The 22,917-nt window shown below is 40.1% G+C and overlaps 1 protein-coding gene across 2 annotated transcripts in view; it reads left to right on the plus strand.

The window, feature by feature from the left end:
- IQGAP2 (IQ motif containing GTPase activating protein 2) overlaps positions 1–22,917 on the plus strand; it is a 107,855-nt gene that overhangs the window by 76,460 nt on the left and 8,478 nt on the right. For both annotated transcript variants that reach the window (XM_010582841.1, XM_010582840.1), the window contains 16 exons: positions 3,670–3,831; positions 5,048–5,190; positions 6,194–6,364; positions 7,926–8,009; positions 8,702–8,773; positions 8,939–9,008; positions 9,333–9,541; positions 10,286–10,435; positions 11,218–11,381; positions 12,028–12,252; positions 13,424–13,564; positions 13,911–13,995; positions 15,691–15,923; positions 18,058–18,190; positions 20,736–20,838; positions 21,707–21,848. In XM_010582841.1, the coding sequence (XP_010581143.1) occupies positions 3,670–3,831; positions 5,048–5,190; positions 6,194–6,364; positions 7,926–8,009; positions 8,702–8,773; positions 8,939–9,008; positions 9,333–9,541; positions 10,286–10,435; positions 11,218–11,381; positions 12,028–12,252; positions 13,424–13,564; positions 13,911–13,995; positions 15,691–15,923; positions 18,058–18,190; positions 20,736–20,838; positions 21,707–21,848 (2,287 nt within the window). The remainder of the gene's footprint in view (positions 1–3,669; positions 3,832–5,047; positions 5,191–6,193; positions 6,365–7,925; positions 8,010–8,701; positions 8,774–8,938; positions 9,009–9,332; positions 9,542–10,285; positions 10,436–11,217; positions 11,382–12,027; positions 12,253–13,423; positions 13,565–13,910; positions 13,996–15,690; positions 15,924–18,057; positions 18,191–20,735; positions 20,839–21,706; positions 21,849–22,917) is intronic.

The following is a 22,917-nucleotide window of genomic DNA, read 5'->3' on the forward strand; positions in this document are numbered from 1 at the left end:
CACCCTAAGAGCTTGTGAATACAACTGCTGAAGTAGGTGCATTCCTGCAGTGCTGCATTCAGCTTTCGTTAGTGCAGTGCAGCAGCCTGTTTGCTTACAGACAGGCTATGTCAGTAGTTAGTGCTTGGGAAGTTGTGGGTGGAAGAAAACAAACACAGCTAGCTATTACAAAATCTTCTACCCCTGCTACAGAAACATTGCATTTAGTGTTACTGTTAATTTAGAAATTATTTAATCAATTAACAGTCTTAATGTAACCAGTCAGATACACTGAAGACACTTGAAGTATTTTTGTGAGTCATGCGTCTGCAGTGAAAAGCACCTGACTTGTGTTTTCTGAGATGGGGTCACACGCATACACATTGTCCCAAAGGAGCTCTTGTACTCAGGAGTGCTGATACCTTCTTTGGTGGACAAAACCGGCTTCCCATCAATGCTACCTAGAGGCATGAGGAAATATCTGAGCGTAGAGAAGGGAAGGAAATGCATAGCTTATGAACAGATGTAAGTTAAAGCTAAAGAGCATGAAAACATCCTCGTTTGTGTCCACTGGTGTAAAAGCATTAAGAATATACCTCATAAATGGCCTGCAGAAATTAGCACAGCATTATCCATATACCAATACCACACAATGTTGCTAGTGATAGGCCACTGCTCCAGCTTTATCCACGAGCTAGTTGTAGTAAAACCTTTTCATATGATCTGTGTTTGTAGTAAATGCACAGCTCTTCACAATCAAGGATGATCAGTAGAACTGTTTTAACAAGTCACTTGTGGAAATAACTGCTAATCTCCTGTACTCTGCCCTCTGGGTTGAAAGGAAGCAGTGTCAGCACAGCACATTCTTCAGAAAAGCTCTAAGATTTCTGCAGCTAAAAACTGAGATTTAAAATTTCCCTGCGGCACAGAACCTGATACTTCCTATAACAAACACATCCTGACTCAGGAAGTTAGTGTGTTGTGTGTTGTGTACATGTAGTCTAAACTTAAAGTTTAGTTTGATCACAACTTGGAAATGAACTTCTATTCTGATCTATCTTAGAGATACTATTTTTAAAAGGCAAACAGCTCCCCATGTCCCACTCCAAAACTTCTGCAAGGCAGCCAAAGGTTTATTTTTCAGTCAGAACAAAGTGTATTTTTGAGATTGCTGCAGTAATGGCAATAAACTAAGCACCAAAATAAAAGAAGGTACTGGCCGCTCTGCTGAAACAGTCTTGATTCCTTCCAAACTAGTTTTTATGCCTTGTATAAATATTAAATACTACCATATTAAAATTCTAAAAGGTTTTTACAAACTGTCTTCCCTGTCAGTGAAGGACTCTGTATCTTCATTTAGGAAGACGTGTTCAGTAAATGCTGGTGTGCTTCCTAATTCTTTGTGGTGTTTGCTGTGCAGTTTGCATCGCCTTGCTTCACTTCTTGAATCAGTCCAACCATTGTACTCCTTATCTAAGTGGAGGACAAAATGAGGTTGGCCAAATATCAGCTGTATAGCCTTCAGGAATAGACAGAAATACTGACCTTAGTCTTGCACAGGAAGAGTCTGTCTGTCAAAGCAGGATCTGTTATGAGAGAGTCCATGTTATAGGAAAAAGATGATCTTTGGCCCTGTTGAGAGTTCAGGCTTATCACACCAGACAGCTGCATCTTTGCGTATCACAGCTGTTTGAAGGGAGGATGGGTGTGGAAAAGAGCCCTTCAGAGTGTGGTCTGGTACTGGCATCCCAACTGCTGCAGTAGCAGACTGGAGCCCACAGTTCTCCTGCACCTAAGGATGGCTAAGGTCCGTTTAACTTGTAATTTTACAGGGTTCACATGGCCCTTCTTTAGAGCAACAGCTGCAGTACTAATTGCTAGCACTTCAATGGAAAGAATAATTTCCGTTGAATTTGACTTTTTCCCTACTAAATATTTTTCTTACGTTTTCCTTCAAAAATAAAAGCATAATTAATTAAAAGATGAGGAAAAGCCAGGCAGCAGGGGTACCTACAGAAACAACCCTCAGCTAGGTTGTGTGCTCTTTTGTCTTTGTAACAATAGCTTCCAGCACCTGTAAGTATAGGATGAAAAGGAGGAAGAAAAGCGTTCAAATACTGGTGACCACAGTTGATGAAGCACATGGGACTGTGTATGGATAAGGCTGAGCCCCCAGAGCCAGCTGGGCCAGCAGCAGCAAGCTGGTAATGTGTGGCTTCCCAGTTTTTCCTGCTTCCTTGCTGCTGAGGCCGGATGCCTGAGCATCGCGATACCACAGCTGCATTACAAAGTCATTTCTAGTCTCGTGGGGAGCACATGTGTGCTTGGTAGGGGTCTGTTTCAAAGCACAGAAAAATAGCAGGATGCTATCTGGTAGAAATACAGATGGTGGTGGTGGTGTGGTACTGTGTGTTCACTTTGTTTCTCAGCTGGCTGCCAAGGTATTTGGAGATTGATCTGTTATTGTCTAGCCAAAGTTACCCATTTCACCTTAGTTGAACTAACGACAAAGAAAAACTTTCTCTTGCTGAAATGCTCTCCTGCTAGCTCAGCCTCATGCAGTGCCTTCTGTATGTAGGCTCCTCATAGCGAGCACCTTTTGGGTCAGCTCTGTGTAGGCAGGGCACTGAGTGTGGGGAGGGACCTTTTTTGTATTGATCTGGATATACACAAGAGAAGGAAAAGTGTTTGGTGTTTCAGCATGAAGTGCAGCTGCGGGATGCAAAGGTAGCCAGGTTCACTTAAACCAGTATATAATGTATATTTGCTAGCCATATGTCTATTCACTTGTTCTTCTGTGCATAGATCTTGAATTTAGGTGTGAAGGAACACCATTAAAGACCAGAACAGAAGTTTCTAAAGCAGCATATACATCTAGTTTGTAAGGCGCTTTGAAGTGGTGTGTGCTGCTATATGCTGTCAGGTATGGTGGTATCAGCTCCTTCTGTGATGGCGGGACCTGCACAAAGCAAAGGATGCTTAGGAAGTCCTGAATCAGAGTATGGGTAATGTCATACAACCTCAGGTTTGAACATGCTTCACACCATCACCTCTCAGGGCACTTTTATGTGACCTGGGAGCAAAAGCTGCACCTCTGGCAAACTTTAGGGCATGAATTTGCTGCATCAGCTTTAAACAAGCTCCCAGGGGGTGAGGACAAGAAAGGGTTGCTTCAGGATCCCAACTAGGATGCTGTTAGTTGCAAGACTTTGCTCAAGGCAATCAGTTTTTATTCCCATTTTGTACAGTAGAAGTGAATGTTTACAGCTTGTAACCTAATGACTTCATGCATCTCTAGAAGGCTCCCTAGTGATCAGCAGACGATGGCCTGTCTGTTAGGGCAGGCTGAGGGGGGGTACCTGCTGTCCTCAACCTCTACCCTGGTGTCATCTGGTGTGTCTCTTGATGGGGGAGCAGCTATGCCCTCAGACTGCTCTCAGTTGTGCTGTAGCTGCATCCCAGCCTGGGTGGAGTGCACGCTTTCTATCTAACAAGCTTGCTGTTCTCTGAAATACTTGTCCTTACAAGCATGAAGGAGGCTGCATACGAGCAAAGCACTGAATTGCTGTGTATGTCATGTTGTCTGTGTGTGCCAGCCTTAGAAGTCCATTATCAAAGTTGTTGGAAGCTAGACTTGTGGGTACGTAAAGTATAAACCACTCAATTTTCTATGTCATTATTTTACCCTAGTGGCTGTTGGAACATCAATGATTAACAAGAGCTTGGAGAAGGGTGATTCACAGCCAATCCTGATGATACTGCAGTCCAAGTTTGGATTACGAGTCATTCCTGAGTGTGCTGAAACCTATTTCAGGAACCTCTCTGAAGCCAAGAACCTGAAAACTGTAGAAGGTAAAAACCTTCCTGAACAGGACAGTTCTACGTCTCCATATCACTGAGGCAACTGGAAAACCAGCACAGAAGGCTTACCTAAAATCACTGTAAACTGAAGAAGACAGTTGCTGGTTTTAAATCTTTTGAGAAATGTTATACTTGTCCAAGTGCTTTTTACATGATGAACTGTTGCACACATCATCCAGACCACAGTACAGGCTAAGAAATGAGTCTAGCTATTTCCAGAGTCTAGCTAAGACTTTCTAGAGCCTCAAACTAGCCTCTGAGTGAATTTAGGGCAGCTTCTCTGTGACTGTCAATAGACTAGTCCATCCTCTCAGAAAACCATATTACTCTCCCATTTTTCTCTTTTTTTTCTGTTACCAGATGCAGAGAAGGGTTAGGCTGCACGCTTCAGCCTTACGTGTTACTGTCAAAGCTCAAGCCAGGCTCTGCCAGAGTGTCCATGGCCCATTTATGGTCCCTGTGCATTGCCAGAGCAGCAGGTACCAGCAAAAGCTGGTGCTAGAATCTGCCCATAGCAAGACAATGGGATGTTTTGTCATGTTAGAGCTGCAAGCTGGTGATAACTAATGCAGCCAAAATTAGCTAACAATTTAAAAAAAAAAGTTACCGTCAATGTAGTACGCTTTCTTCAGTAGATGGGCATGTTTCATCCTGCAACATGAGTTTTGAGAGGGCATTTTGCACAACTGACCGTATCAGCTTTACCTTCAGGCCTTTTGTCCATGAGGAAATGAGGCTTTTCCTGCCTGTCAGGATACAGCCTTGTTTACCAAAGCACTAAACAAGACAATGATGTGGATATAGGAAATGTCCTTTGTGAGCTAAGTGTCAATAAGGCCAGCATTTGGCCAGAAGACAAGAACAACATTTTTTTATAAACATTCTCAGTTCCATTTATGTGAGTGATGGTGGAAGACATAGCACACACTGTTTCAGGAGCAAGCACTAACTTGGCAGATTGGAGTTTAGAGAAGCCAGCAGTGGATCTGTGCTAACCTCGTAGCTGTTTCATTCTAGAAGAATGATCTTGATCCCCCTAACAGGATATTTTTAAAACATCCTTACTACAAACTGGCCAAGATATGTAGTGGCTTTGCATGTAAAATGGCTTTGTAGTAAAGGTAGACATGGGAAATGGGTAGGGAGAGCTATAATTTTTCAGTGTAACAGGGCATAAATGTGTACTAATGGTATGTATTGGTTTTAGGTTTTAATGAAAGTCCATGGATTAAACTTGTAATGAAAAACATGTATGATTACTATTACAATGCGGAAACTGAGGAAGGTACTTGTGTCGCCCCTGAAGGAGTTGTACCAAAAACTTCATGGTTAACTGGTGAAGAAATCCAGGTAGGTGGCTGAAACATTTGCTTTTATTGCAAATGCAGCATAAACATTTGAGAGAGAGCAAGGCATGGCAACATTAGGGGAAGAGGCTGTGCTGGGTGACACTGAAGATCACTTTAGTTCAGTATCTGCTTCTGACAAGAGCAGCAACTTAAGTCTAAGCAGACAGTGATAGCACAGCATCCTGCCTGATGTCTGACAATAATTCAGGGTTTTCCTAACTGGAAGTTACAGCATTTCTTTAAATGGCCACCAGCAGACACTGATGGAGGAAAGTCTGATTGCTTTCATATCCTTTTATATCATTTGGACTTTGTGTTGGCCTATGACAAGGAATTTCATGATGTATTTGGGGGCAGGCGGAAGCACTGTTTTATGTTTAAACCTAATTATCTGACAGTATTCTTGTATCTTCAAGTTCAATAGGATAAGTGTGATACTTAAACTCCCTTATTGTAGTTTTGTGTTAGCATGAAATATAACTTGGAACAAAGTAGATCACACAAGCTTCTGCACAATTTGGTTTTTTTCTTCTGATGCAGCTCATCTAGGTTACAGGTTTACTCTGCTGTACAAACAGCTCAAGTCATAGTGTAGGTCCTTCTGAAATTCTGACTGCAGCAGTATTTGAGTGTGTTTCTCTGTAGAGAGCTTCCCAATTCAGTTAGTATTTCTTAGTGTCTGACTTCTGCAAAAAACTTGTATTAGGAAAGCAGAACACTCCTAAAGCATAAAAAAACCTCTCTCAAACTATCATATCCAGCTGAATAACTGAGGCTTGAAAGCAGTTCAGTTACCCTTCATGTAAAATTCAGTGGTAGCAAAATAGTTCTTCCTTCATACTGATTAAAATCTAGGGGTAAGTCAGAGGGGCTTGTGTAGGATGAATATAAGCTGTACAGATGATGGAGAGAATACAGACCAAATTCCAGGATGGTTTTGGCTTGAGGTTTTTTGCTTTTAAATCACCTTTTAAAAATCACCTTTTTCTATGATCTCTTAACAGAGCATTGTTGGGCAAGTAACAGCAGATTACAATCGAGAGCAGCTGTGGCTTGCTAATGAAAGTCTGATTGTTCAGCTGCAAGCCCGAGCAAGGGGATTCTTAGTCAGAAAAAATTATCAGGAGAGAAAAGCATACCTTCAAAACCAGGAACCATCTGCCATCAAAATACAGGTATTGTTCTAGAACAAGAAGGTAACATGACTTGGGCAGCTTTCTGCATGCGACAGTTGATGTGGCTGATTACTACCACTGATGCAATCCTCAGATAGGTCTGTCTCCCTGTTTTCATTAGCAGCAGTTCAAACCTCTACATCTGCAAATATGTTCTTGTCCTTGTTGGAGTAATTGTGCTTTTAAATAGCAAATATCCAGTTTTTAAAGAATGGATCATGCCCACCTTCAGTCTAAGTTACTTCAGTGGGAGAAGCTCAGAAATACGTAGCCCTGGCTTTATCCTGAGGTGCTCAAGTTTTGAGTGGTACACTTAACTATGCACAGTACAAGATCAGAAGATATTTGTTGAGTATTGAAGCAAAAATTCCTTGGCAAAGCATGACTTAAGAAATACATTCCTTTCTGGACTATCCCCACTTGGAAGTGGTTTGCCTCTGCTCCATGAAGTCATAGCTGGGTAGGGAGTGGCAGCCACCCTGGTGTTCTCAGGCTCTGGCAGTATTTCTTGGATACCTTTTGTATGCTGAACTCCAAAAGGAGTATAAGGGAAACTTTATGCTGAGGGTGTGAACACTGACAAATGCATGCACACTGGTTTTAAATGGTGAAATAGCCACCTCCTGTTAGAAGCAATTTATTCCAGCATTGAAAAACAACCAATCAATACCCCACCCCCACCCACCCCCCAACTTAGAGAAGAATGTACAGCTGATTTTTTTTAGTTTAGAGTAACTTAATTTAACAATTCAGCAGCTATCATTGGGATTGGCTTTTCATTTTCTGGCATGGTGTCTGAGCCCAGTACAGGACTGCACTGTTCTTTGAGAAATTCAGGGTCTGTTAACAGGTTCCAAAATATGGAGAAATGTATGTGAATGAAGTTGTTCTCTGATTGTGTTCTATGGGCATTAAAATATAAATGACTTGTGAAAAGACAACAAGTAGAGGACAAGGCTGGTGTCACTGGCTGGATAGAGATGAAAGGCAAAATATGGTAAAGGCAGTGAGAGTTTGTGTTATCCCTGTTGTTGGGTTCCTTGCCAAAAGTTTGCTTCTGAGCTAGCAAAGGGGGTGCCAAGTGAGGGAACTGGGAGGTTATCTGTGGTACAAGATGATCCTGAGTGACTCTGGAAGACCAGAGACTTGGGAAGGAGGTCAGTCCAGGAACAATGGGGGTTCAGCTAGGTAGGGGACAGCTTTTGGATGTAATGGGCAAGAGCTGGCAGATTCTTCCCTGTGTGGCATGAAGCCAGTGACTGGGATGCTAAAGGATATGGGTGTAGTGGTGATAAGAGTAAGGATGGTTTCAGGGGAGGGAAGGAAATGGCATTGGACAACAAAATGTTTGTGCCGAGATTGGCCAAAATTAACATGAAATGTATCAGTGCACCTTAAAAATATAGAGGCAAGCTTACTTATACCTTAGTTATCTTTTTGCCACAATGGCAGTTTTTCTCTACAAGATAAACACTGTTAATGATTTTAGTGTATGCATGTAGATTTTAATAAATGTTAGTTTCTTATTAGTAATAATGATCTCCTGCCTTTTGTAAAATAGGCTTTCTGGAAAGGATTCAAACAAAGGAAAAGCTATGTTGACAGATTAAAGGTGCTTCAAGGCAATGTTGCTGCTATTGTTAAGGTAAGATCCCACTGTGTTTTGGGGCCTGAGTATGCTTTATCCCTTGGCTTGGTGGTCCACCACCTGGAAATCAGAGACTAGGAACACAAACTGGATGGTCTTATGGTCCAGAAATCTGCATGGCGTTGAAAGTTCTTTAACTGACAACTTAAGGAAATTGCTTCTTGAAAGCTCTGTGTTTGACTTCTACTAGGCTGTGCTGAACTTGGCTGGCTCATAATAGAGTTTTCCTTATGTTTCCCTTTCCATAATACTAAATTAGAAAATATTTGAGCTGACAGTGTGTTATTATTCCATTAAAACCTGTCAAATCTATCTGAAAAGTTCACTATTCTGAGATGCTAATGGGATACTATGTCATGAGTAGATCATAGACCGCAGATGGGATATTGATCTCCTGTCTCTGAAGGAGACTGGTTTACAACTGAGAGCTGAGACATGAAGGTAGAAATTACTTCCAAAGATAATACTACATGTGGGTGGTAGAGCCTTGAACTCAACTTGCTATTTCAGTTGAAGCCCATTAATCTGGTCACTGGACTGTGAGAGCCCAGTACAGTCACCTATGGCCCCAAGCATATGAGAACAGCACGCCTGCCAAAGAGAACTGTCAGAAGTGAGTTTAAAACACACGTGCACAACAGTTTGTGGAGTATCTGTTAAGTTTTTGTTTAATTTTATTTAATTTTCAGATTCAGTCATGGGTCAAAATGTGGCTAGCAAAGAGAGCTTATAGGAAACGGCTGCAATACTTCAAGGATCATGTAAGTCCTTTTTCTCCATTTTGAACATGAAGCATTAAAATAGGGTAATATGACTGCATGGGCAGTTTGGGGAACCTCAGGAAAGAGGGTGCAGGTTCTGCAGTGTGTTGCTGAGCAGAGATGTGTCATAACTGGATTCCTTTGCCTAATCTTTGTCCCTTCCAGAATGATGAAATTGTGAAGATACAAGCATTTCTCAGAGCAAACAAAGCCAGGGAGGACTACAGAATACTAAGTAAGTGGTAACAGTTGAATGTTGTACATTTGAGGTGTTACTGTGTTGTCTTTTTTTTTTTTTTTTTTAAAAAAAAACCTCACCTGGGATTTCTCAGCCTCCTATTCCCCTTCAAAAACAGGTGCAAGCGTTTGTAGACCAATTGCTTTGCAGATGAAACTATTTTGGATAGCTGTGCTTACACAGTGTGACAAAAATATTGCTCTAACTGGCATAAACTTCTCTCTGCAGTTCCAAAATTTTCTGCACACTGATCAGTTTCTGGAGGGTTTTAGGGGTGTTCAGTATTATGTCAACTAATAAGCCTATTTACTTCAACTGTAGTTGGTGCTGAAAATCCACCCTTGACTGTCCTGCGCAAATTTGCCTACCTCTTGGACCAAAGTGACTTAGACTTTCAAGAAGAACTAGAAGTAACAAGGTTAAGGGAAGAAGTGGTTACAAAAATTCGATCCAATCAACAGCTGGAGAAGGACTTGAACTTAATGGATATAAAGATTGGACTGCTGGTGAAAAACAGAATCACTCTTCAGGTCAGTATGCTCTGTTCAGACTCCCTTGGTAGTATGCACTGAGCACTTCCATGTGTTGAAGGAGCTCAGGATTACACAATCACAGCATGGTTGAGGCTGGAAGGGACCTCTGGAGGTCATCTGGTCCAGCCCCCTGCTCAAGCAGGGCCACCCAGAGCAAGTTGCCCAGGACCATGTCCAGATGGCTTTTGAATATCTCCAAGGGTCGAGACTTCACAACCTCTCTGAGCAACCTGTGCCAGTGCTTGGTCGCCCTCAATTAGTTAAAATGGTCCTGGTATATTAAGTACTTTCTTTGTGTGTCTTAAGTAATCTTGTCAAAATACCTTGTGGTAGAGGTTGTTCTCTTGTCCTGAGTGGTATGTCAGTTTGCTACTGAATGTCACACTTTGTTTTGCTACTTGTGGACAACAGTAATTGCTTGGCAGATTTTAAGCATCTTTTCTGTGGTAGAATGGAGTAGACTTCTGATCATATTTGAGAGTTTGTTCATTGTTAACTAAATGATGAATGAGTCTGTACATGAGATCAGGTTTCCCAGATGGTCACTGTTGGCAAGCCATACTGGTGACAAGATAAAGATGTTCAAAAGATTGGCTAGTGAATAGAACAGCAAAATACACAAAGTTGCTAATAAAGGCCCTTGGAGGAATATTGCATTTAACATGATTGCGAAAATGGCAATTTTTCCAATTTGCCTTTTTTGTGAATATATAATCCAGACTTTTGATCATCTGTCTGCAGGATGTGGTACTGCACAGTAAGAAACTTAACAAAAAGAGCAAAAGTCAGCTGGAAGAGATGGTTATGGTTGACAAACAGGGTATCAAAGGTTTGAGTAAAGAAAGAAGAAAAAAACTGGAGGCCTATCAACATTTATTCTACCTTTTACAGGTAAATCTTACTGTAAAAATTAACACGGCAGCAAATTGCTAAAGAAAAACTAGAAATATATTGCTTGCTTTGTTTTAGTGATTGTAGTAATGATTATGAAAAGATTTCCAAAGTAGTATGCAGGCTGCAGCAAATACTGTGATCAACTTCTAATATTTCCTGTAACTGAGAAAATCCTTGCTGTCTTTAAAATGTGCAAGAAATACAGCTGTTTTTTTTCTTGAGAATAACTTCAGTCTGTACTGAAGCCAGAGGGAAATATTTTCCTCCACATGTCTTTTAGTCTATGTAAATGACTCTCACTATTACTGTGCATGATATGTGGTGGCAAGGAAGTTGTCTGCTGTGCAGCTAACAGCACATAATGCATCTGTTCTTGTGCTTTTTTTTTAATCTCATCTTGCTGAAGTTTTTCCAGAAGAATTTTAGATCTTCCCAGGGCAGATGCCTTCTAATACTTAAGTGGACATGTAATATGCAGTGTCTTCTTGGTAGATGGCCATTGTCATCTGGTAAACTGTCACTGTCATTGGGCACATAGACCTGATGCACAGAGGTACTGTTCGGAGACTACAAATAAAATCTTTACTGCTATTACAGATATCTAACTGTGCAGTATTCAGTGTTTCTTATGCATTAGGATTTGGAAAAAAAGTCAAGCCAGTATGGAAAAGTGACATATATGGGAATCAACATATATGGGAAATGTAGAGAGAGCTGCCCCCCAAGTGGGGGCAGTTTGTCCTGGACAATAGCATTTAAATCATTTGTTTGTTTTGTAGACTAATCCTATGTATCTGGCGAAGCTGATTTTCCAGATGCCACAGAACAAATCAACCAAGTTTATGGATACCGTCATCTTCACTCTATACAACTATGCCTCCAATCAACGAGAAGAATATCTGCTTCTCAAACTCTTCAAAACTGCTCTAGAAGAGGAGATAAAGTACGTGTATTCACAAGAAGATTTTAGTTAATTTGTGTTGCAGACTGTTCAATTAATACTTCATACCTAAAAGAATTTGATGGTTAATCTTTCAACTGCTGTAAAATTGTATACATATTTTTGTTACTAGAGAAATTTGTTTTCAGGGTAACTTATTTGTTAAGTCAAGCTATTTCCAGTTCAGAAAAAAAGTCTTTCTATGGTGGACAGTATTTTTACATGAAAAAATCGCTTGAAAAAAATAGACACTAGGGTTTCTTGCTTTTGTGCTTGAGTATTTACGGGTGGAGAAAGTCTTTTCTTTCTCTATTTAAATATATATTCTATAAGTGGAGAGTGGTGGCTTATCCTGAAACAATAAAGTATTATTTTATGCCCTTAACAGGTATTTGCTGAACAGGTATTTGGGCCTGAAACAGGTATATATTACCTGTCACTAACTATGTTATGTTCCAGGGACATTATTATAACACATAGAATTCAGGTAGTAGTTTCTATAATCTTGTTTTATCTGAAAGCCTAAGGAATAGACTGTATAAACATGTTTCAACATAGAAATAGGGTAATTTTTAAAAGTGTGGCTTTTGAAAACATAGATAACTGCATACATAAGTCATGTCTGAGAACCCTTCTGTTCTTGATATAGCTCTAAGGTAGACCAGATACAAGATATCGTTACTGGAAACCCCACCGTCATTAAGATGGTCGTCAGTTTCAATCGAGGTGCTCGTGGACAGAACACTCTGCGCCAGCTCCTGGCCCCAGTGGTGAAGGAGATCATGGAGGACAAGTCCCTCATAATCAACACTAGTCCTGTGAATGTGTACAAATCATGGGTAAACCAGCTAGAAATGCAGTCCGGTGAGGCTAGGTGAGTGAGGAAGCTAGACATATTGTGCCACTTAAATACTTGCGGGATCCCTCAGTTCTGCTCTCCCTTTCTTTCTCTGACAAACTGCATTTGTGCCTGTGTATCCCTTCCCCATCTTCCTGCAGCACTATGAGAGTTTTTGGGGAGAGGTTCTTGAAAAACAGGTACTTTAACCTGTTCTGAACAGCAAAGGGATCACTTTCCTGGTCATGAACTTCCATAGTCAATTACTTAATCTTTACAAGTGTAGTAGACCATGCCATGGAAGAATTTATAGCCTTTTTCTCAGGTTTTATAACAGCATGTTAGTAGTGTCCCAGGCTTTTAAGGAGCTATACTGGGACTGGGATGTGGACATGCATGCCTTAAATTAGGATTCCCTTTTTGTAATTAAGGGAAGGTGCAAGTGATGGCCTGTGCACCCCCACCTAAACAAACTGCTCCTCTCCAAAAAAAGGAAGATAGTTGTGCTGGGATAGAGTTAATTTTCTTCATAGTAGCTGGGATAGTGCTACATTTGTGATCTGTGCTGAAAACAGTGTTGATAACACAGGGATGTTTTAATTATTGCTAAGTGCTTACACAGAGTCAAGGCCTTTTCTGCTTCTCACCCCACCCCACCAGCGAGCAGGCTGGGGGGGCACAAGAAGTTGGGAGGGACACAGCCGGGACAACTGACCCCAACTGACCAAAGGGATATCCCATACCATATGACATCAGGCTCAGCATATACCGCTGGGGGAAGAAGAAGGAAAGGGGGGATGTTTGGAGTAATGGTGTTTGTCTTCCCAAGTAATTGTTATGCGTGATGGAGCCCTGCTTTCCTGGAGATGGCTGAACACCTGCCTGCCGATGGGAAGTGGTGAATGAATTCCTTGTCTTGCTTTGCTTGCACATGCAGTTTTTGCTTTATCTATTAAACTGTCTTTATCTCAATCCATGAGTTTTCTCACTTTTACTGTTCTGATTCTCTCCTGAGCAAGCTGCTGTGTGGTGCTTAGTTGCTGTCTGGGGTTAAACCATGACACTAATGCATCTGAGACTTTTGTTACTTAGACAACTTCAACTTATTTCTCTGAAACTTTTTTCTGTTCACTGATGGCCCTTATGAAAAAAAAAAGTATTTTATTCTCAAATATGTTTAGCTTGATTTAATATGTTTGCTTTGCAGCAAATTGCCATACGATGTAACCACAGAACAAGCATTAACACACACAGAAGTGGTCAATAAACTGGAATCATCGATTCAGAGTTTGCGAGCAGTAACTGACAAAGTTCTCACGTCCATATTCTCTTCTCTCAATATGATGCCGTAAGTGCTGAGTCAGGATTCTCCAAGCTGCAGTTCGTGTGCACAGTGAAGCTTCACTTGAAACTGAGTGATGGAGATCCTTTCAAGTTACATGGCTTGCAATACGTGCCTCTTGAATGACTTCCCCAGTAGAGGGGGTGGTTTCTCCATGCCTACTGTGCTTTAGCAGCCTGGTGTATGTCTCCCTGTACTTGCAATTTTTTGTATTTTCCATTATCGTTTTGTTTTGTGTTTTAAGTGGCTGGGGAAAAAGCCAATAACTTGGCTGATGAGAATGATTTTGTGTGTGTGTGTGTTTCATCTAAGTCTTTCCAACGTTTTTCCTTTTCATCTGTTCTACACGTAGTTATGGAATGAGATATATAGCCAAAGTTCTGAAGAGCTCACTCCATGAGAAATTCCCAGATGCAACAGAAGATGAACTATTAAAGGTAGACTTCTGAGGGCAAACTGCCAGCAACTTGTTCTTTTATTGCCAAAGGGGATTTTCATTGACACTAAGCATTCTAAGGAACTGAGAACATCAGCATTTACTGAAGAAACTTGGCACTCCTTGGGTGGCAAAGTGGTGGTGGAAGGGGAGGGGAAGGGAACAGGTGCCACAACCTAGCTATCTTAATCTGGATGCTCAGCAATTCTTATGGAAGAGGAAGCTCAACCTGTTTTGGACAGTAACTGTTCTTAAAAGGTTGGAGTTTATCTGAGTCATCTTGGGTTTTGGTTTTGTACTATGGTCCTTACCACCAGCAATAATTTCATGGAGAACATTGGTCTTTTTTTTTTTTTTTTTTTTTTTTGGTGGTGGCGGTTGGTTGGTTGGGTTTTTTTGTTTTCCCCCACCTGAAGTTGTTAATGTATTAAAGAATAATATATTAAAAAAATTGCATTAGTATTGTAATTTAAATACAATCAGGAAGGGCTCTAAAAATGAACTGCAAGTAGATCATTACATTAGTTACTTAAGTTTCTTGTAAAAGTTGTAGGAATGAGATCTGTTCAGACTGAAAAGTAAACTGTGAGTGATAAGTATGATACTGGCATACTGGCCACCGCTAACCTACCACAGCCATGGTGCCTCTTCAGAGGGCTTAGGAGAATTGTTCCATGAGCCTTCAAGCCATCTGAGAGACTGACAACTATCTCAAATTAGAACTATTTGCACTTCAGTAAAGATATTTTCATTAGTGTTTAATGAAATGGTTCTAAAATTACAAGGTATTCATTTCAATAGGACTTCCCTATTAGTCTTCAAAATGATACTGTTCAGTGTTTAAAAAATGTGTGTATATATATATATATATATATCTCCTGGTGCCTAGAGAACTTCAAATTCCTCAGCTGAAAAATTAATTCTGCTTTTGTGTGTTTTATCAACTCATTGGAAATCCTTGCAAGCAGTATTTGTGGGGTACTTCTGTCTACCACTCCAGCAATATAGTTTAAGGCATTGCTCAATTTATGAAAAAAGTGAGTAGCAAATGGAGCATAAGGCACCCAAATGAAAGCTTTTAAATGTGTAAGTTGGAAGTTCCGCAGGTGACTACACATAAGCTGAGGCAAATTGCAGAAAGAACAGTCCTGCCCGTTTCCGAGATCAGGAATGATTTGAAGCCACCATCTGCAAGTTGGTGGCTTCAAATACAAGTTACTGTAACATCATTATAGCAATTGCAGTTTGGAAAATCTCTTCTCTAGTCTTTTATGGCTGTGTGCAGTCCTCGTGAGAAACAATGTGTCCCTTGTCAATGAATGCATTAAATGCTGGCAGATATGTGTAGCATTTCAGACAATGAGCGTCTAGACCTAAACCTTGCAAAATCTAGAAGAAAGAAGAGTTGTATTTGTCTTTGTGTTCAACTCAATGCCTTGCATTAGCTGACCTAAAGCCAGCACCAAATTGAAATGTGTTTGTAAAAGTCCATAACTGATGTTCACGGAGGTGTTGTAAGAGGCATATCTTACAGAAGACCACAGGCTCTTTCAGTTAGGCACATGGGTAACACGTATGTCTTAAGGATTCTTCTAGCACGAGTTCCTGTGGTCTAATTCAGAAGTAGAAATGATTGATCATGTTTTGTAAAATGTAATTACTGTATGCAAACGGAAGACTTAATTTTTTCTTTTAGATTGTCGGCAACCTCCTGTACTATCGCTACATGAACCCTGCCATTGTTGCTCCTGATGGTTTTGATATAATTGATATGACAGCCGGGGGCCAGATACACCCTGACCAGAGGAGGAACCTAGGTTGTGTGGCAAAAGTCCTTCAGCATGCTGCTTCTAACAAACTCTTTGAAGGAGAGAGCGAACATCTATCATCTATGAACACTTACCTCTCACAGACATACCAGAAGTTCAGGTATGCAAAGCCTTCACAAATACCTACACTGTAAAATCTCTCCTCTAGGGATGAGTAAGGCAGGTCGACTCCTCATTTATAGGAACTCCCTGCTCAGAGTTAAATGATCTACCATAGAGAAATTCCCACTGCTGAGGACGTTGAAACAGGAGTTAACAGGTTGTATTTCTGCTTGAGCATTGAGAACTGATCAGCTCCGCTGGCTTGGTTGCAGTAAGGCTTCTGTACTGCAAACACAGATTGTGAGAGCAGTGTGGGGTGACTCATTACCCAGCAGAAATAATCTGTTCTTTGGGTCAGGAGGACAGCTGAATGTTCTGTCTGAGGAAAAAACTTAATGGTTAGGAAGAAGTTTCAGGTTTTGTTTTTATTCTTTCATCTTTGCTGAGAGACTCCATGCAGATTTTATTCCTTCATCTTGCACCGTCATAGGAAATTGCATGTTTTGCTACACTCTGGGACACAAGTTCTTTGCGATTATTGCCCATCTTATGGGGTGACTGCTATTATTAGCTTGAAATGTTGTTGAGTATTGTGACAAACTCACTTTCAGAACTTCTATCTTCAGTGTCTGTCCTTCATGAAAGCAAATGCACTGTTCGTATAATGGGTTTCCTTGAGAGATCAGCTATGAGCACAAAGGTACTTAAACTTAGTCATTCTGTTTATTGAAGGATTTAAGGGCATGACATAAACATGAAGAAACAATAGGGTAGAAAGTGATATAGCAAGAATAACAAATGCTAATGAAAGAGAGAGCCTATTCTAGCTGGCCCTTTGATCACTACAGAAGGCACAATGCCTCACCTAATTAAGCTACCTTTATACAAAACTGAGTCTCTGCGTGACTGTACTCTGTACTTTAACTAAACCCTCCTCAGATGTGAATGGTGGCTGCTCCCAGCTGCCTGTTCCCCTTGTACTCACCCAGCAACTCCAACTGCGATATTAGCTATGCTAAAAGCTACCAGCCCTGCCTAGATCTTTTGCCCTCCTTTCATGGACTTGTGCAGTAATTTGTCCAAACCCTTCTTAAACCTTCGAGATAATCTGCCTCTGCAACCTCCTTCTGTAGCAATATTCAGAAGTTTGCTACCTGTTGGTTAAAACAGTGCTTCCTTTCATTTATTTGAAACTATATTTTCCTGCTAGTTTCATTGCATTCCCATTATTGTGGGATTTGACGAATGAATTCTGCACGCATCTCATGCAGCACCACTCTGATTTTGTATAACTTGATTTTGTCCCTCAGCTTTTCCTTTCCAAACTGAGGAATCCTAGCCCTTTTTTTTTTCCCCCTAATACCAACTTTAAAGGTCCTCTGAGCCCAAGATGTGTATCCTCCTCAACGGCACAAGGCTGGCATAGTGAAGGCAGGACAGCTCCTGCAGCATCCTTGTAGGCCTCATCTAAAACCCTGTTTCTCCCAGCTGCTCCAGTTCAGGTCATCTTACTTTGGAAAACAAACTGGTCCTCTGACAGGAGGACCTTGCTGGTTTTTGGTTGTCTGTGCACATCCCTGAAGCTGTCAGTAGCTTGGAGAAGACCCACTGTCGTCCTGGGAAGCAGGTCTCAGCACTCCATGTACATGCTAGTCATGTCAAAGTAATGCTTCAACCATACTTTCCATTTTTTCCTCTCAAGATTCTTGCGTATAGAAAAAATACCACATTTTCTGTCATTTTGAGCAGCTCAGTTTCTGAGTAACAGCATTTTAAACATTTGTAGGCCAAGTGGTAATTTTGTGCAGCTCTTTCAAATAATTTCTTCTCAGCACACTTCATATTACAAAGTGCCTTCATAAAATCAGAGAGTCTTTTTGTGGAAATCCTTTTGTAACATCTAGAGCATTAAATACAGACTTCTCCAAGTGTTTAAAATTTACCAAGTTATCACTTCTTATTGAATAAGGAGAGAGAAAATTACCTTTAAAACAATGTTCCACCAGCTGTCCAGGAAAGATAGAACACTTTGTCATTTGTATTGATGTCTTCCTTCAAACAATAAGTGTACGTTGCAGATTATAAGGGAAATATTACGTATGTCAAAGACTTGATTGTACATTTTTTTATACAGGCTAACTAAAGTGAGTTTACAGGGAACAATAATTGAAGTATTTTTTATTTTATCTTAGGAATTTTTTTCAAGCAGCATGTGATGTTCCTGAACCAGAGGAGAAATTCAATATCGATGAATACTCTGATATGGTGACTCTTAGCAAACCTGTCATATATATCTCAATTGAAGAAATTATCAATACACATTCAGTAAGTCAATGAAAATATACTAGTCAACAGACTATTAATGTATAGATTATGAAATACTTGCAACAAACTGTCTCAGGGGAAGGCTTAGTGTTCATTCTTCCTTTTGAAATAATTTCTTCAGTTCATCTCTGAAACAGTCTAGAATTGAGTATTAGATTGCATTTTTCCTAGAAGACTGCTTCCATGTAAAAGCATCACCTTGAATAACAATCAGAATATAACATTTTCTGATGGGAAGGAGGAACAGTTTTGTTCTAATATAGTGTGACATTTTTTACTTATTTAGGAGGACTGAAGCTGTAGCATCCTGCCAGTTCTTTATCGTGGGTAAAGAACAGATTAACTGCAGTCTGTAGTATGACTCATTAGGGTGTAAGTTAAATGTCTACAACGTGGTCCTCCTAATGCTGGAATATTACTGTCTGTTTCCTGGCTTGAAAACTGTCCTGCCTCTGCCCTCTCCCCATGCCCACTCCCCCAGCAAAAGCCAAAAAAATCCCCAACAGACACCCCAAAAGCCCTTAAAGCACCTCCGACAAATATTGTCAGATACACTATGGAAAAGGTAGAATACGCAACTCCCAGTACCCCACATTGCAAGTTAGCTTTATTCAAGTGAAAACTAATAGCCTAGTCTGCTAAAAACATATTTGCTGGATTGTCTTTGTGCCTATACTTGCTTTTAATTTTTTAAGGCATAGACCTACACCTGCATGTTTATGATCAGTGGTTACATTTAAACACTAGTCTTGGTCAAATATTCCTTTTAGAGGTTTTGTTGCATGTCTAATATGTTATTTGATCCTAATGTGACAAAGTATTACCATGTAATTTTATATTAGCTGATAAAATACTCTACAAAATATGAAGTAATTAAATGACAGTAAATTGCCAAACAGAGGAGGTCAAGGAGATGGTCTTTTTTGATAACATGACTATGCACACTTGCCTGCCTGGAGGAAGCAAACAATTAGGTCTGAAGACTGTACATTATCTGTGTGCAGTATATTTACCAGGTGGTCCTCCTTGTCCCACACCACCTCTTCCACCAAACCTCCTCTGAGAGGCTGAGCCTTCATCTGAGTTGTCTTCTCCCACTGCACCTTCCCTGCAAGTGTAAATTAAACCTTCCATTCTGGTCACACAGCTCCAAAAAAAATTAGTTTGAATAACAGGAGAAGCATAAACATTTTGACTGTTGTCATGCGTAGCTCAGCTTCACAAAAAATTCCCAAATCTGCCCTCAGTCATCATCTCCCATGCTACTTGCCCAAGCTTAATTTTCATTGTATACCTCTGTAGGACGTAGCTGGAATGAGGGGTCTGTTGCATTCATCAGCCTTGGTTTTGGTACTTCCCAATGTATCCCTTGCCTTTGCCCCAGAGAATTTGTCCTGTGAATGTCTTTTTCATTCTGTGCTTGTATAGCATCAAGCATGGTGGAGTTTTGATCAGCACATGTAGTGTTTCTCAGCAGTTCTCACAGTATCATAGTCAACATTATGTACAGTGCGGGGTAGGTGGTGCGCGTAAGAGAGAAACTTGTTTTAAACACATTAATGGTTATGGGCTTATAATGCTCACTTCTATCTTCTAAGTATGTCTGAAATGCCTTTTTTTTCTGGACACAGGCTTCTTAGTCATCAGTAGTTTCTAGTAACCAGTAACATATGACTGACTATAACTTGCAGTGTTTAAAATACGTAGAATCTTGGAATTTTTGCCTACTGTGCATGCTTTGCTGTAGCTAAATTTCAGTGAAGCTTGGTGACACTGTCTTTCCATGAGTCCTCCAAGTAAGGAATTTTGTTTCTATGGGGAATGGACTATTAAATCTAGTAGTCACTAATGCTGCTGGCTTTACCTAACTTAGCATGAGGTTGGTTTTCTCATGGGTAGTGAGAGCCTTTTTTCAAGAAAATGTTACTGCCCTGTTCATTCTCTTTATTAACTTGACTTACCAGTATTTTTGTGGCTTAAAGTCTTGAGAATGTGCCCAGGTGCAATGCGAGTTATTGTGGATATGTTCTCTAATCTCCTGCAACTTCTAAGTCTATTAGAAATTGTGGAGCAGGTGCTGTATAGCGTGTTTCTCGCTTATAAAATAGAGTCATTTCTGAAAGGTATCACTGACGCTATTGTAAGCTACTGGAATGGATATACAGAAAATAGGTATCTTTCTATGGACCACCAACACTGTATTCATTCCTTTGTGTGCTTAGTTCAGGATGCAGAACTGAAATGCTCTGCTTGGGACTGTCGCCCTTTAGTCTGTGATAGTTTGTTAGTCATAATTAAACTTCTGCTCAGCTATGTTCAATACTCCAGAGATGATTGCCAGAAGAGCATGGCAACCTGTCTTAGAGCAAGACCAATTCTAAATTCATAGTCCAGAACTGAGCATGCTTACCCCCTTGGGTCCTCCATAATCCTGATCACATTAGGTCTGTGTTTTTCAGCATTTAGTCTCCAGATTTACTTACAAGTATAAAGACACTGGGAATGGGGTTTTTTGGACAATGACCTCACTTAAGTTTGTTTATAGCTACTATTAGAACACCAGGATGCTATTGCTGCTGAGCCAAATGACCTGCTGAACGAATTGCTGGAAGGGCTGGGACCTGTTCCTGATGTAGAGTCTTTCCTTGGTATGCTGTTCTTTGTCTTTATGGTTAACTTCACTCTAGTGGCAGAATTAAATGGGGGGTTGATTTAAATACTCTTGTGTCTCTCATAGTGACAGCTTATTCATTTACTACAGAATTATTTTCTGAACACTTTTTGTAACATCGCTCCTTAGAGTTGAACCTTCTTCTAACTGCAATGTTCACTCTAAAGATTGGTGATGTGATTAAAAATCTAAACAATGCTTCAAGCAGAATGATCCAGTTGTGCTCAAATTGCAGATAGAAAACAAGTGATTTTTAATAACCTGATCTTAAGATTTGCTAGTGTTGGCTAGAAACTTACAAAAAAGTTAGTGGAGAATTCTTAAAACGGCCATTTTTATTTTGACAATTATCCAATTATGAAGTGTTAAAATTATGCAAATTTATTAGAAAGTTATAAGGAATAAATGTGTTAATTTGTCTTAATTGTAGTAAGACGTGAACTGTTTTGAAAGTAGTGAGGATATCATGGATAATACCAGCTTCCAAGTGAACAGCCTGTTAACATAGCTGCTACTCTTTTGTTTTTCACTATCACTGCATGTTAGCACAAAGGATGTTAAATTGTATTCTCCTTTGAGAAGAAGACATGTGAGTCTCTTGTACATCAGTAGCTTGAAAAGAAAGAATTGGTGGCATTTCCAAAATATTCTAACTGGGCTTATAAATAGCTGGCTTATGGTTTTGCTTGTTCAAAGTCCAAAAAAGACTGCTTCTTTTTAGTGGGTGAGCTATTTAATAAACTTAATATTTCTGATGATTTACAGTGATTTATCCACGTTCTTGTTCACTTCATGCATTGAATCATGGGAAAGTTGGCAAACTTGAATTAAATGTTTCCTTACAGGGGAAGGAGCTGTTGATCCCAATGACCCTAACAGGGAAAGCACATTGACTCAACTTGCAAAAACAGAGATTTCACTGTCTCTAACAAGCAAATATGAGTTACGAGAAGGTGAAGATCAGGATCTCAAAAGCCTGATGATAAAGTAAGTTTTGCTCAAAAACCTATATTATGGTGATGTTTTTTGGTTCTGTTTTGGTTTGGGGTTTTTTTTGTTTGGTTTGGGGGTTTTTTGTGTGGTTTTTTTGTTTGTTTGTTTAAAAAGTTGCTTCCACCCTGCTGCTCTGCCTAAGTGCATTTTTGAGGTGCGGAGTGCGCTCAGTTTTCAAAAGCCAATTTGTGTTCAGTCCTACTCAAACTCTTGCAAAAGTCAGAAAAAATGTCAGTTCTTCCAGAAAGCTTACAGAAAGATACTGCCACTTGTGATTTGGAACATGACTGGATCATTATCTAACCTGGTAGGTGTTTTTCCATGAAGCTGTAAAAGCACTCTGCTTCAAAACACCACATCCTTGGGAAAGCAGAGATGAAAAGCTGTCTAGCCCTTTAAGGGATGGACAGTATCACACTCTCCTCTCCTCCCCCTCAAAGGAAAACACTCCCTTGACCTACTGCCATCGGCCATTTGAACAGGATGGGACTGTCACTTCAGTGGGAATAGCGCATGCTTTTATCTAGGAAAAGAAAATGGTGTTTACTCTATTTGGTGAGCAAATTAAGAAATAGCTACTGGGGTACCCTGGGATATAGGCTACTTTATAGTCAAAAATATTTTTATGAAAGCACTTAGTATCAAATTATTGGCACCCCTCTTTTGAAGTTATTTCAAGCTGTCCAGAATAAGGATTGACATATTTAAGATCCTGGCCCTTCTTGAACAAGGGTGAGAATGGGGTGCTGCTGTCCTCTATTATTATGCTTATTTTTACCCCACAAGTTTGAAGATTTGAAGTTCACTTTAGAGGTATATACAACGTAAGGATTTTACACTTTTGTAAGCACTAGGAGTGTAGATACAGGCTGTAATTCAACTCTAATCTGTTAGTATTTTTTTTTTTGCAAGTAAAAATCAGTAAACTGAATTTATTAGGTAATATGTGAAGTTTTACTTCTGAAGAAAGTTCTTAGCTATGATGTCTGTAGTAAGCAGTGCAATTTCTAGAAAAGCCATAACTGCCTGTTTAAAATCGGGGGGGGGGGGGGGGGGGTTTTTT

Source organism: Haliaeetus leucocephalus, unplaced genomic scaffold (assembly GCF_000737465.1).
Source record: "Haliaeetus leucocephalus isolate CR32 unplaced genomic scaffold, Haliaeetus_leucocephalus-4.0 Scaffold849, whole genome shotgun sequence".
Taxonomy (NCBI): domain Eukaryota; kingdom Metazoa; phylum Chordata; class Aves; order Accipitriformes; family Accipitridae; genus Haliaeetus; species Haliaeetus leucocephalus.